At 46.8% G+C, this 13,071-nt stretch overlaps 1 protein-coding gene across 1 annotated transcript in view; it reads left to right on the forward strand.

The window, feature by feature from the left end:
* extl3 (exostosin-like glycosyltransferase 3) overlaps positions 1-13,071 on the forward strand; it is a 101,709-nt gene that overhangs the window by 62,451 nt on the left and 26,187 nt on the right. The window contains 11 exon segments of the mRNA XM_038800497.1: positions 9,076-9,736; positions 9,739-9,798; positions 9,801-9,926; positions 9,929-10,000; positions 10,003-10,094; positions 10,096-10,175; positions 10,177-11,105; positions 11,108-11,296; positions 11,299-11,511; positions 11,514-11,687; positions 11,690-11,751. Coding sequence (XP_038656425.1) covers positions 9,628-9,736; positions 9,739-9,798; positions 9,801-9,926; positions 9,929-10,000; positions 10,003-10,094; positions 10,096-10,175; positions 10,177-11,105; positions 11,108-11,296; positions 11,299-11,511; positions 11,514-11,687; positions 11,690-11,751 — 2,106 coding nt within the window. The 5' untranslated portion in view covers positions 9,076-9,627.

A 13,071-nucleotide genomic window follows, 5' to 3' on the forward strand; every position in this document is an offset into this window, starting at 1 on the left:
GGACAATGGAACAAAGCTTGGTCAAAAGGTTAGGTTTAAGGGCGAGGTGGAGATGTTGAGGGAAGGAAGTGAAGAGTTCTGGCCTTAACAGCGAAAAGCATCGCCATCAATGTTGGGGCAGTTAAAATTGGAAATGCACTTGAGGCATTTGGGGAACTCGAGTTCTTTGAGAGTTGTAGAGTTGAAAAGATTACTGAAATAATAATAATAACCTTTGTCCTTGTCACAAGTAGGCTAACATTACACTGCAATGAAGTGACTGTGAAAAGCCTCCAGTCACCACATTCCACCACCTATTTGGGTACACAGACTGAGAATTCAGAATGTCCAATTCACCTAGCAGCACGTCTTTCGGGACTTGTGGGAGGAAACCAGTGCACCCGGAGGAAACCCCACGCAGACACAGGGAGAACATGCAGACTACACACAGACAGTGACCCAAGCTGGGAATCAAACCTGGACCCTGGTGCTGTGAAGCAACTGTGCTAACCATTGTGTTATTGTGCCACCCTGGGGGTAAAGCCAATGAGGAATTTGAAAAACTAGGGGAAAACTCAGTCGGTGGGGTAGAATCTGTTGAGAGAAACAGTTTAAAAAAAATAAATTTAGAGTATCCAATACTTTTTTTTTCCAATAAGGGGCATTTTAACATGGCCAATTTACCTACCCGACACATCCTTTTGGATTGTGTGGGTGAGATCCACGCAGTATTGGGGAGAATGTGCAAACTCCACGGACAGTGAACCCGGGTCCTCAGCACCTTGAGGCAGCAGTGCTAACCACTGCGCCACCATGCCTCCCGGAGAGAAACAGTTAAAGTTTCAGGTTGACTACCTTTCATTAGAACTGAAGAAAGATAGAAATGTAAGAGTTTCAAGCCAGTGGAAGGGAGCAGGAAGATCAAAGGAGAAGGTCTTTGATAGAGTGGAGACCAGGGGAGATTCAGTAACATTTCATGATGCAACATCCAAAGAATGATAATAGATAATAGAACAGGACAGCACAGAACAGGCCCTTCGGCCCTCAATGTTGTGGCGAGCAATGATCACCCTACTCAAACCCACGTATCCACCTATACCCGTACCCAACAACCCCCCCCCCCCCCCCCCCCCCCAACCTTACTTTTTACACTACGGGCAATTTAGCATGGCCATCCACCTACCCGCACATCTTTGGACATAATGAATATGGTAAATAAAAAAATGTTGTGTCCAAATGAGGCATGAATAGAACATGAAGGGTAAGGAAAGAAAAACGCAAAAAAAACATACAGGACAATATGTTATGATCTAAAGCTGTTGAACTCGAAGTTGGAGTCTGGAAGTTTGTAAAATGCTGTTCCTTGTGTTTGTGGTGGAGCTGCACTGGAACAATGTTGCAGGCCATGGACAGAAAGGTCAAGCCTGGGAGCAAGGTGGAGATTTAATGACGAACAACTGGAAGCTCGAGTCATGCTTGCGGAAATGAGCAGAAGTGTTCCGCAAAGCGGTGAGCCCATCTACATTTAGTCTCCCCAAAATAGAGGAGACCACATGGGAGCAGAAAACACAGTAGACTAAATTGAATGAATTACAAGTAAATTTCTGTTTCACATGGAAATTCTTGGGGCCTTTCCCAGTGAAAAAGGAGGCGGTGAAAGGGCAGATGCTGCAGCTCCTTCGCATTCCATGGAAAGGTGGTGTAGAGAAGGGAGGTGCTGTTAGGCATGATTAAGGAATTCATTACAGTGTTGGGGAGGGAATGGTCCCCACTGAATGCTGAAAGCAGAAGGCGGAAAGGATTGTGTTTGGCGGTTGCATCATGTTGGAGCTGGCGGAAATGGTGGGGGATGGTGGGGTGTGTTACGGAGACTGGTGAGATTGTAGGTGAGGAGAAGGGGGAGCCCTATCATGGTCCTGGGAGGGAGGGAAGGGATGAGAGCAGAAGTGCGTGAAATGGATTGAACACGATGTAGGGCCCTGTGATCCATACTGGATTGGAACCCTCGGTTAAATAAAAAGGAAGACATTGGAAGCACTGAGGTGGAAAGGTGAATCATCAATAACAGATGCATCAGAGAAACTGAGAGAATTTACTGGAGTAAAGCAGCGTGTGAGGAGGTGGTAGTTGAATCACTTCAGGAGTTGATTTGATTATTGTCACATGTACTGAAGTACAGTGAAAAGTATTTTCCTGCGGCCGAGGGAATGTACGTAGTATGTACATAGCAGGCAACAAGAATAATCAACAGAGAACATTAACAATGGTACATGGCAACAGTGATTGGTTGCAGTGCGGAACAAGGGGCCAAACAAAGCAAATACATGAGCAAGAGCAGCATTGAGCGTGTGAATAGTGTTCTTACAGGAACAGATCAGTCTAAGGGGGAGTTGTTGAGGTCTGTAGCTGTGGGAAAGAAGCTATTCCTATGTCAGGATGTGCGGGTCTTCATACTTCTGTAGCTTCTGCCTGATGGAAGGGTCTGGAAGAAGAAGGCAGTAGGAGGGGTCTCTGATAATGCTGTCGCCTTCCTGAGGCAGCGAGAGGTGTAGACAGAATCATGGGGGGATGGCAAGCTTGTGTGATGCGCTGGGCTGAGTTCACCACACTCTGCAGTTTCTTGCGATCTTGGACCGAGCAGTTGCCATACCAGGCTGTGATGCAGCTGGATAGGATGCTCTCTATCGCACATCTGTGGAAGTTTGTGAGAGTTGATGCAGACATGCCAAATTTCTTTAGCTTTTGTAGGAAGTAGAGACGTTGGGCTTTCTTCACTATTGCATCAATGGGAGTGGACCAGAACAGACTGTTGGTGATGGTGACCCCCAAGAAGTTAAAGCTATCAATCATCTCCACTTCAGAGCCATTGATGCAGACGTAAGTGTGTGTCGTTCTACGCTTCCTGAAGTCGATGATCAGTTCCTTGGTTTTTCCGACATTTAGAGAGAGGTTGTTTTCGGTACAAACCATGCAACAAGTCATTTATCTCCCTCCTGTAGTCTGATTCATCATTGTTTGAGATACGGCCCACCACTGTCGTATCATTTGCAAATTTATAGATTGAGTTGGAGTTAAATCTTGCCACAGGTCATGTGTGTATAGGGAATACAGTAGAGGACTGAGCACACATCCTTGCTGGTTTTTAGGACTAATGTAAGGCGGTGCTGTTGCCTATCCTGACAGATTGCGTCTGTTGGTGAGGAAGTCGAGGATCCAGCTGCACAGGGAGGGGTCAAGTCCAAGAATGCAGAGGTTTGGTTATTATCCTTGTCGGGATAATGGTGTTGAGGCGGATCTGCAGTCGATGAACAGCAGTCTTACATGGAGTCCTTGTTGTCGAAGTGTTCGAGTGTTGATGGGAGTAGGAATACCGACTTGTGGTCGGATGTTGCCAAGTGTGGTCGGGGAGATGGAGCAGTTTGTAGTGAACATTTGTAGATAGCCTATCTTCAGAAATGGAGACAAAGACAAATAAATCAAGGAAGGGATGAGTCAGTAACTGGGTGTAAATTAGAAACAGGTCAATTACATTTTCCAGTTCTTTAGTATATCCATTACCACTTTGGCTGTTGCAACGTTTAATCTTTTGTTATTTGATCTCCACTGGCCTCCCCTTCTCCTTTGCTCTTCCATCCCCCTTCTACTGGCGTGAAAACGCAAGCTCCAACAATATTTACATAAGAAGACACAAAACAAAAAAAGACACTAGGCATGTTCACTTTACAGAATATGCACTCCCTAATCCTCAAAGTAAAGAACTTCTATCTTTAAAATTAATTTTGCAACTCGGGGTTTCTAATGCACAGTAAGATACTGTGAGACCTGGATAGAGTGGACGTGGCGAGCATGTTTCCACTTGTCGGAAAAACTAGAACCAGAGGACACCATCTCAGATTAGGGGCAGCACGGTAGCATTGTGGATAGGACAATCGCTTCACACTCCAGGGTCCCAGGTTCGATTCCGGCTTGGGTCACTGTCTGTGCGGAGTCTGCATATCCTCCCCGTGTGTGCGTGGGTTTCCTCCGGTGATCCGGTTTCCTCCCACAGTCCAAAATGTGCAAGTTAGGTGGATTGGACATGATAAATTGCCCTTAGTGTCCAAAATTGCCCTTAGTGTTGGGTGGGGTTACTGGGTTATGGGGATAGGGTGGAGGTGTTAACCTTGGGTAGGGTGCTCTTTCCAGGAGCTGGTGCAGACTCGATGGGCCGAATGGCCTCCTTCTGCACTGTAAATTCTATGATCTATGAATGCAACTTACAGCCAATTTTGTGCTTTTGAAGTGTACTGTAGGAAATGCACACGGTAGCTCACATAATGTGATGATGATCAAATGATCTGATTTTTAAAAAAATTATGTTAGTTGAGAGGTAAATATTGGGAGAACCCCCCTGCTCCTCTTCAAAATAGTGTCATGTGATCCTTGCGATCCGCCCTGACAGGACAGCCGGCTCCTTGGTTTACCATCTCACTTTACTCTAAGGTTGCTGCCATGTGCAGTACGAGCTTTCACTGGTGACAGACTTCAGTGTATGTTACATAGAACATAGACAGTTGCTAAACATCAATGGGATGAAAACCGCATCTACCTGAAAAGAATGGAATAAATGTTTGTGGAATAAATAAAGTTCTCCAGGTTCTTGCTGGGGTGGAAATTGTGTGTTTTGGAGTTTTGGCAAAGGATGATGAGTGAAAGTAGCAAAATGCCTTCTCTCTGCCTTAAAATGGGATTCTTTCTTTCTTGTCACTTTTGCTATAAACACCTTTGCTGCAAAGTTATATAGGTCAGAGGAAGGAAGCGAGTAATCATTGTCTCTCTCTCCTCTTTGACTGGAGTCCATGGACTGAGGGGTGATTACCCGCTTCAATGGCTGAGCTTGCTTCAAGTCCTACTAGGCCTGTGTGTTTTCTTTAAATCAACCTTGGTTTTGTGCAATGATTATATTCCTATAGTGTCCAAAAAGGTTAGGTGGGGTTATTGGCTTACGGGGATAGGGTGGAGGTCTGGGGGTATGGTGGAGGCGTGGGCTAAGGATTGGGTGCTCTTTCCAAGGGCCGATGCAGACTCGATGGGCCGAATGGCCTCCTTCTGCACTGTAAATTCTATGGACACAAGTTCAAATCCCACCAGGTTGAGACTGGCAATTCAGTTATTTTAATCCAGGAAATGAAAAGAAGGAAAAGTCACCATGAAGCTGTCCGATTGTCGTTTAAATATCTCAACGGTTCGCTAATATCCCTATAGGGAAACCTTTACCCGGACTCTAATCTCTCACCAGTGTTTTTGATTTACTGCACTCCATGTCTCCATCAGCTCTCTTTCTGTCTTTCTCTTTCCCTCAATTTCCCCTATCACACTTGATTTCTCTCTCTCTCTCCCCCTCTCTTTCCTCTTTTGTTCACTGTCTCATTTGGACTGGGAGCAAAAATGGAAATCATCTGACCATAAACATGGAAAATAGCCACGAGATATCCGTTCTCATCATAGTTGCTCAGTGCTGCGCTCTATTACTGTTTATGATTAAAATATATTCAAGGCTGTTATGTGAAGAATATTCCCTTGTGAAAGGACTCTTGAGAGGTATTTGTGGAATTGGACTCATTATGAGCAGAAACTACAGAAACAGAGAAATACAAATATTAGTATCGCCATGATGCCAAGATCATCCTTGCAGCATTCTCCATCCACATTCCATTTCCCCTCTCAATACCATTTTCCTGTGGTGGCCAACCCCGAAAACAAACTTCTGAATTACTTTTAAAACCCAAACTCTCCAATCTTTGCCCCTTATTCACCACAACATTGTCTGTAGCTGCCAATTTGCTGAACCACACCCACACATCTACTCTTGATGTCCAAGCCCTCATTAAAGCAGTTCCCCCAGGAAGAGACAGGCTCAAACAGATACTCCAGACAATTAGTTTAGACATGCCACACCAGATCTGGCTCGACCACATAAATCTCTGTCTGCCAAAATTGCTCATTATTTCAGAATCTAGAAGGTTTCCAACCTGCTCTGACCCTGAACTTGCATCTTTCTCTCCTTTCTCACCTCATGTCCCCTCTGAACTTGTTTATTGAGATCTATCTCTTAACTTATTTGGAATGGTTGAGGGTGCTAGGCCTTTTCTCATTAGAACGGAGAAGGATGAGGGGAGACTTGATAGAGGTTTATAAGATGGTCAGGGGAATAGATAGAGTAGATAGAGACATTTTCCCTGGGTAGAACAAACCATTACAAGGGGACATAAATTAAGGTGAATGGTGGAAGAATACGGGGGGATGTCAGAGGTAGGTTCTTTACCCAGAGAGTAGTGGGGACATGGAATGCACTGCCTGTGGAAGTAGTTGAGTCGGAAACATTAGGGACCTTCAAGCAGCTATTGAATAGGTACTTGGATTACGGTAGAATGATGGGGTGTAGATTAATTTGTTCTTAATCTAGGACAAAGGTTCGGCACAACATCGTGGCCGAAGAGCCTGTTCTATGCTGTATTTTCTATGTTCTATGTTATCCTGCCCTTGAGATCTATCTTCTACTTTATTAACCCTACCCCCATTAAACCACTTACCACCCAGTTCTCTGCTTTGTTCTCATGTCTCTGTCCTCATTACTGTTCCCACTCTTCTTCAAATCTGTAGTCATCTACCTTTCAGAAAAACAGTTTACCCATCAGTCCTTGACGAATACCACCCCAAACTCCATTCCCTAGCCACCAACTCCCCCTTCCTGGCAGCTCTGTGGCTGGACCAGACTGTTAGCAACCTTAGTGTCATATTTGACTTTGAGCGGAGCTTCTGACCACACATCACCAAGACCACCCATTTCCACCTCCGTTGCCTTACTCCGCTGCCATTTCAGTTCATCTGCTGCTGAAACCATCATTCATACCAGTGTTACCTCTATAAACTATCTAGTGCAATCTTGGCCATCCTCCTATGTCCCACCCTCCACGCACTTGAGTTCATTCAAAACTCTGCTTCCATGTCCTGACTCATGCTATGTCATATTCATCTATCGCCCACGATGCTCATTGCTTATTTGGGAGCCAATGTAGGTCAATGCTGCAATTTTAAAATCATCGTCATTGTTTTCAAATCCCTCCATGGTCTCATCCCTCCCTATCTTTGAACCACTTCCAGCCCTATACCGTTGAAAATGCAGTGCTCCTCCAATTCTGGCCTCTTGCATCTTCCTAATTCTGGTTGCTGGGCACTTAGCTGCTGAAGCCCCAGGCGTTGGAATTACCTCCCTCTCTTCACCTCTCTAATTTGTGTTTCATCCTTTAAGGGCGACGCAGTAGCACAGCGGTTAGCACTGTTGCTTCACAGCACCAGGTTCCATTCCCCGCTTGATTCACTGTCTGTGGAGTCTGCACGTTCCTCCCGTGTCTGCGTGGGCTTCCGACGGACATTCTGAATTTTCCCTCCGTGTCCCCAAACAGGTGCCGGAGTGTGGCGACTAGGAGATTTTCACAGTAATGTCATTGCAATATTTAAGTCTACTTATCATAGAATTTACAGTGCAGAAGAAGGCCATTCGGCCCATCGAGTCTGCACCAGCCCATGGAAAGAGCACCCCACTCAACCACACACCACCTCCACCCCAACCCCTGAACCCAGTACCCCAAATTAACCTCTTTGGACACGAAGGTCAATTTAGCATTGCCAATCCACCTAACCCGCACATCTTTGGACTGTGGGAGGAAACCGGAGCACCCGGAGGGAACCCACGCACACACAGGGATAACGTGCAGGCTCCACACAGACAGTGACCCAAGCCGGGAATCGAACCTGGAACCCTGGAGCTGTGAAGCAACTATGCTAACCACTATGCTACAGTGCTGCCCCTGCCCTGTACTTGTGACAATAAAGATTATTTTAAAAAAATATATAAATTTAGAGTACCCAATTAATTTTTTCCAATTAATGGGCAATTTAGCGTGGCCAACTCCCCTCCCTGCACATCTTTGGGTTGCGGGGGCCAAACCCATGCAAACACGTGGAGAATGTGCAAACTCCACACAGACAGTGACCCAGAGCCGGGATCAAACCTGGGACCTCGGTGCCGTGAGGCTGCAGTGCTAACCATTACACCAACACGCTGCCCTTAAATATTATTATTAAGAATTCCTTAAAAACGAAATGTTCAAGTTTTTTGTCATTTGCCCTCCTATCTCATTAATGCGATTCAGTGTCACATTTTGTTTGAGAACCTCCTGCGAAACCTCTTTCTAAGTACGAGCTGTTGTCTTATAAAGGAAGGTAAGTTTATTTCATTGCAAATAAATGACGTACTTGAAGCATTTGAAACCGGGTCATTGCATCAAACGAATGACCTGTTTTAAAGGAGAATTGGATAAAGGTACGAAGCAGAGGAACTGCAGGTCTACAGGATTAGTTTTGGATTGCTGATTCTCCGGCACAAACGTGATGACCTGAAAACGTATCTGGCATTCGTGCCAGTGGTTTGTGTAGAGGCTCCACACACTACCTCACATTCTGAAGAAAGACAATACCCCTGTAAATCTTCCCTGACACATCCATTTGTCATTTAATTATTTCTGTTGCTGCTTTAATTTTCTTCCAAAGACACTGTGCGCAATAACAACATGAATTTGTAGCATATGTTTAAACAGAGTGTAATGACCCAAGGTGCTGCACAGGGCCAATTGGCGAGTAAAATTTGACACTCAGCTACACAGGGAGATATTAGGACAGTTGATCATAGTGATAGGTTTAAAGAATCACTTAAAGGAGGGTAGAGAGTTGGAGAGGGTTGGGATGCTTTAGGAAGGAAATTCCTGACTTTCAGGGACTTGAAGGCACAGCTGCCATTGGTGGGGTCATGAAAATCGGGACTGCTTGAGAGGCAAAATACTAGAGGAGTGCTGAGGAAAATGGGGCTGGGGGAGGTACAGAGATGGGGAGGGGCAAGGTCATTGAGGGATTTACGCAGCTGGGTGAGACTACAGTTCATAAGCGTGCAGCCTTTGTGGTTTAAACTAAATGAGCAGCATCCACAGATGTTTCCCATTCTGTGCTATTTCAAAAGATTCACCTATAAAAATACTAACCTCGTACCTCTTTATGCAGCTGGTGATGTCGCTGCCCGGAGTTGAAGTGATGTGAGACAGGAGAGGGGGCAAAGGACGAGGTTGCCTGTCAGCTCCTGCTCATTGATGTGGCTGTGGTTCGGGAATATTTTGGGAGAGTGTGGATACCTTCTCGACTGCCAGTTCAGGATGCTGAGGCCACTAATGGAGACTGCCAACTAACAGGCATCTGCAGTGGTCCTCGGAGACCTGTCATGGCAATGGCACCTCCAGTAGCACAACAGTGAGCTGAAGATGTATGCTGATTGAATCTGGTTTGCTCAGCTACCCTGGGAGAAAAGAGAGAGGACATTGCGTGGATGGAAGGAGCGAGAAAATGAAATTTCCATTCTATTGGTGTTGAGTTGCAAAACGGCTTATGGGAAATATCTAAAGGAAAGTACACGGTATCCTTTGAGTAGCGAATGAGATTAGATTTCCCATCATGGCTTCTGATCAAACGTGATTGTGATTGTGAGAGGGTTTTATCCCCCTCTCCTTTTTTTAAATTTAAAAACTTTTTTTTTGCCCCTAACTCTTGCCAGTTTATATCATGCTCCGTAACGGAGTTGTAGGGAATGTAGGGCAGCCATGCATGTTACGATGGTCCAATCGCATCCGGTTGACCTGGCTCAGCTTCACCCTGTTCATCATACTGGTGTTCTCCCGCTGATTGCCCATTATTACCTGACCACCATTGACAACCTCGACGATTCAGGCCCACGCATTTCGAGCCACGTTCCGGCAATGCCCTGTGTGAGGTCAAGCATGTGCAAGATCTGTGCCGCATCCGGGAGTCGGTTAGTGAGGAGCTGCTCCAGCTCGAGGCCAAGCGGCAGGAACTAAACAGCGAATTGCCAAGCTCAACCTGAAGATCGAGTCCTGCAAGAAGAGCATTGAGAATGCCAAACAGGACCTGCTGCAGCTCAAAATGTCATCAGCCAAACCGAGCACTCTTACAAGGAGCTGGTGGCTCAGAACCAGCCAAAGCTCTCGCTGCCAATCCGTCTGTTGCCAGAGGAAAGACGAGACCAACTTCCCATTGCCAAAGTCCCCCAACAGTTGCCGCTTGCACTCTTGCTTTGATTACTCCCGTGTCCCTTACATCTGGTTTTCCCATTTATATCTACCCACTGGATCAATATCAATTCAGTGCATTAATCGATCCATTAATCAAACAGGCATTCCAGGCAAACGCTCGGACTAACATCTATATTACAGACAATCCTCACATTGCCTGTGTCTACATGGTCTTGGTTGGAGAGCTGCAAGACCCAACGTTACTGAAATCCATTGACCTTGAAAAGCAGTTGCATTCCCTCCCGCATTGGCGGTCGGATGGACACAATCATCTCCTCATTAACCTGTCCCGGAGATCCCAGACACAGAACCTGCTCTTCAATGTCAGCACAGGCAGGGCCATGGTTGTCCAGTCCACCTTCTATGATGTGCAGTATCGTCCCGGGTTTGATCTCATCCCCTCACCACTCATCCACGCCATGTCTGAACCCAACTTCCTGGAGATTCCTCCCCAGGTTCCTGTCAAAAGGAAGTATCTCTTCAGCTTTCAGGGAGAGAAGATCGAATCACTCATGTCCAGCTTGCAGGAGGCCCGTTCCTTCGAGGAGGAGATTGAGGGCAATGCTCCAGCCGATTATGATGACCGGATTATTACCACCTTGAAGGCTGTCCAGGACAGCAAGTTGGACTTGGTTCTTGTGGAGTTCACCTGTAAAAACCAGCCTCGACCTGCCTTGCCTACTGAGTGGGCACTTTGTGGGGAGAGGGACGACAGACTGGAGTTGCTGAAATTGTCCACTTTTGTATTAATCATAACACCGGGGAACAGTCATCTCATTGCTTCCTCTGGCTGTTCTATGAGGCTTTTTGAAGCCTTGGAAGTTGGAGCCATCCCAGTAATCCTAGGGGAACACGTGCAGTTGCCGTATCATGACACGATACACTGGAGAGAGGCAGCTCTAATAGTGCCAAAGCCTCGCATAACAGAAGTCCACTTCCTCCTGAGAAGCATCTCGACAGCGACCTTCTCAACATGAGGCGTCAGGGTCGTTTTTTATGGGAAACCTATTTTTCCACCTCTGATAATGTGCTGAGCACGATCCTGTCCACCGTGAGAACTCGAATACAAATCCCTGCAGCTCCCATCACGGAAGAGCCCTCCAAGGAGATCCCTCACAAGACGGGAAAAGCTGCTGGCACCACATCCATATAGCGGACACTGGAGACTTGGACTTGGGACCCGTTGAGACTGAACCACCATATGCCTCCCCTAAATATCTGCGGAACTTCACAGTGACTGTCCGAGACACTTACAGAGCCTGGAACTCCGCCCCAGGACCGTTTCACCTCTTTCCACACACCCCACTCGATCCCACATTACCCTCAGAAGCCAAGTTTCTTGGGTCCGGGACAGGGTTCGGCCAATAGGCGCAGGAGCTGGGGGCTCTGGGAAGGAGTTCCAAGCTGCGTTGGGTGGCAATGTTCCCAGGGAACAGTTTACAGTCGTAATGTTAACCTACGAGCGTGAGGAAGTCCTGATGAACTCCTTAGAGAGGCTGAATGGCCTTCCTTATTTGAATAAAGTTGTTGTTGTGGGAATTCCCCCAAGCCACCATCTGAGGACCTTGTGTGGCCTGATATTGGAGTACCAATTGTGGTAAGATATTTTATTTCTCTGACTTGCCTCTGTATTTCAATTCAGTAATGTTCTGTGTAGCATGACAAAGGACCTGACCCCTGGCCCGGAAGGAGGGATAGACGAGAGTTGGAGGAATGCAGGTATGTTGGAGAGTAGGACTGGAGGAAAGCCCCCTACTCTTAAGTGGGATAAAAGATCCACGATACTGCTTCCATGAAGAGCAAGGGGTTCTTCCTGTTGTCCTGGCCAATATTTATTCCTCAAATTCACTAAAACAGATTATCTGATTTTTAAAAAAAAAACATTTTTATCTCCTCATTTTCATCAATAAACAGCCAAAGAAAAAAACAAACTAAAAAAAAATACAATAACAATCCCCCACACACTGACCTCCACCCCAACAGGACCCACCTCCGGGCAAATCAGCCCCCCCCCCCCCCCCCCCCCCCCCCCCTCTCCCCACTCCACCATCCTCATAACTCCAGGTCCTGCTCACTGGGCTTGGCCCTCCCCTCCCTCCCAGAATCGTTCCATCCACTTCCTCTCAAAAAGACCTCACCCAGTATTGGACCCCCCCACCCATGTTGTCACATCTCCTAGGCCCAAAAACCTATTCTACTAGGCTCTGATGGCAGCAGCTCCTCCTACCACACGAGCTAGCCAGTGTGGAGGCCCCTGCCCAGGCCTCATCCCCCCTGCCCGGTCCCAGGAAAACAAAGAGATCCCCTTCCAACACACAACCCCAGTGTAAACACACAAACCTCAAAGAACCATCATTGCAAATGAAAATCCCAATCTTGGGCAACTTCAACTCATTTAGCACATATAACAACATGCAGTGAAAGGTCGAGCTACATACACTCCTCCACCCACCCTCAATCCAAGACCAATCCTCCATCCCATTTCTCACTTCTGTCCCAGTCCTTCTGCCTTCACAAACTCCTCCGCCACTTCCACGTCTCGAAATAAAAATCTTTGGCGTTGTAGGTCACCCTCAACTTAGCTGGGTACACTATGCCAAGCCCCGCCCTGCTGTTTATACAGTGCCTTCTTCACTCGGCATCTCGTCTCTTCGCCAGCTCCATAGTAAGTCCTGGTATATACGTATACCAGCTCCAGCCCACTGCACCTCTCACTTCTGCTTTGCCCACACAGGACCTTCTTCATGCGGTACCTACAGAAACAAATAATCACTGCTCTTGGCGGCTCATTCGCCCTTGGTTTAGGGCTCCACGCTCTTGAGAGTCCGATCCAGTTCCTACCGAGAGGGATCTTCCCCCTCCCCCAACAGCTCCGCCAACATCTTGGCAAAATACTCTGTCGGCCTCGGGCCCTCCA

Source organism: Scyliorhinus canicula, chromosome 6 (assembly GCF_902713615.1).
Source record: "Scyliorhinus canicula chromosome 6, sScyCan1.1, whole genome shotgun sequence".
NCBI lineage: Eukaryota > Metazoa > Chordata > Chondrichthyes > Carcharhiniformes > Scyliorhinidae > Scyliorhinus > Scyliorhinus canicula.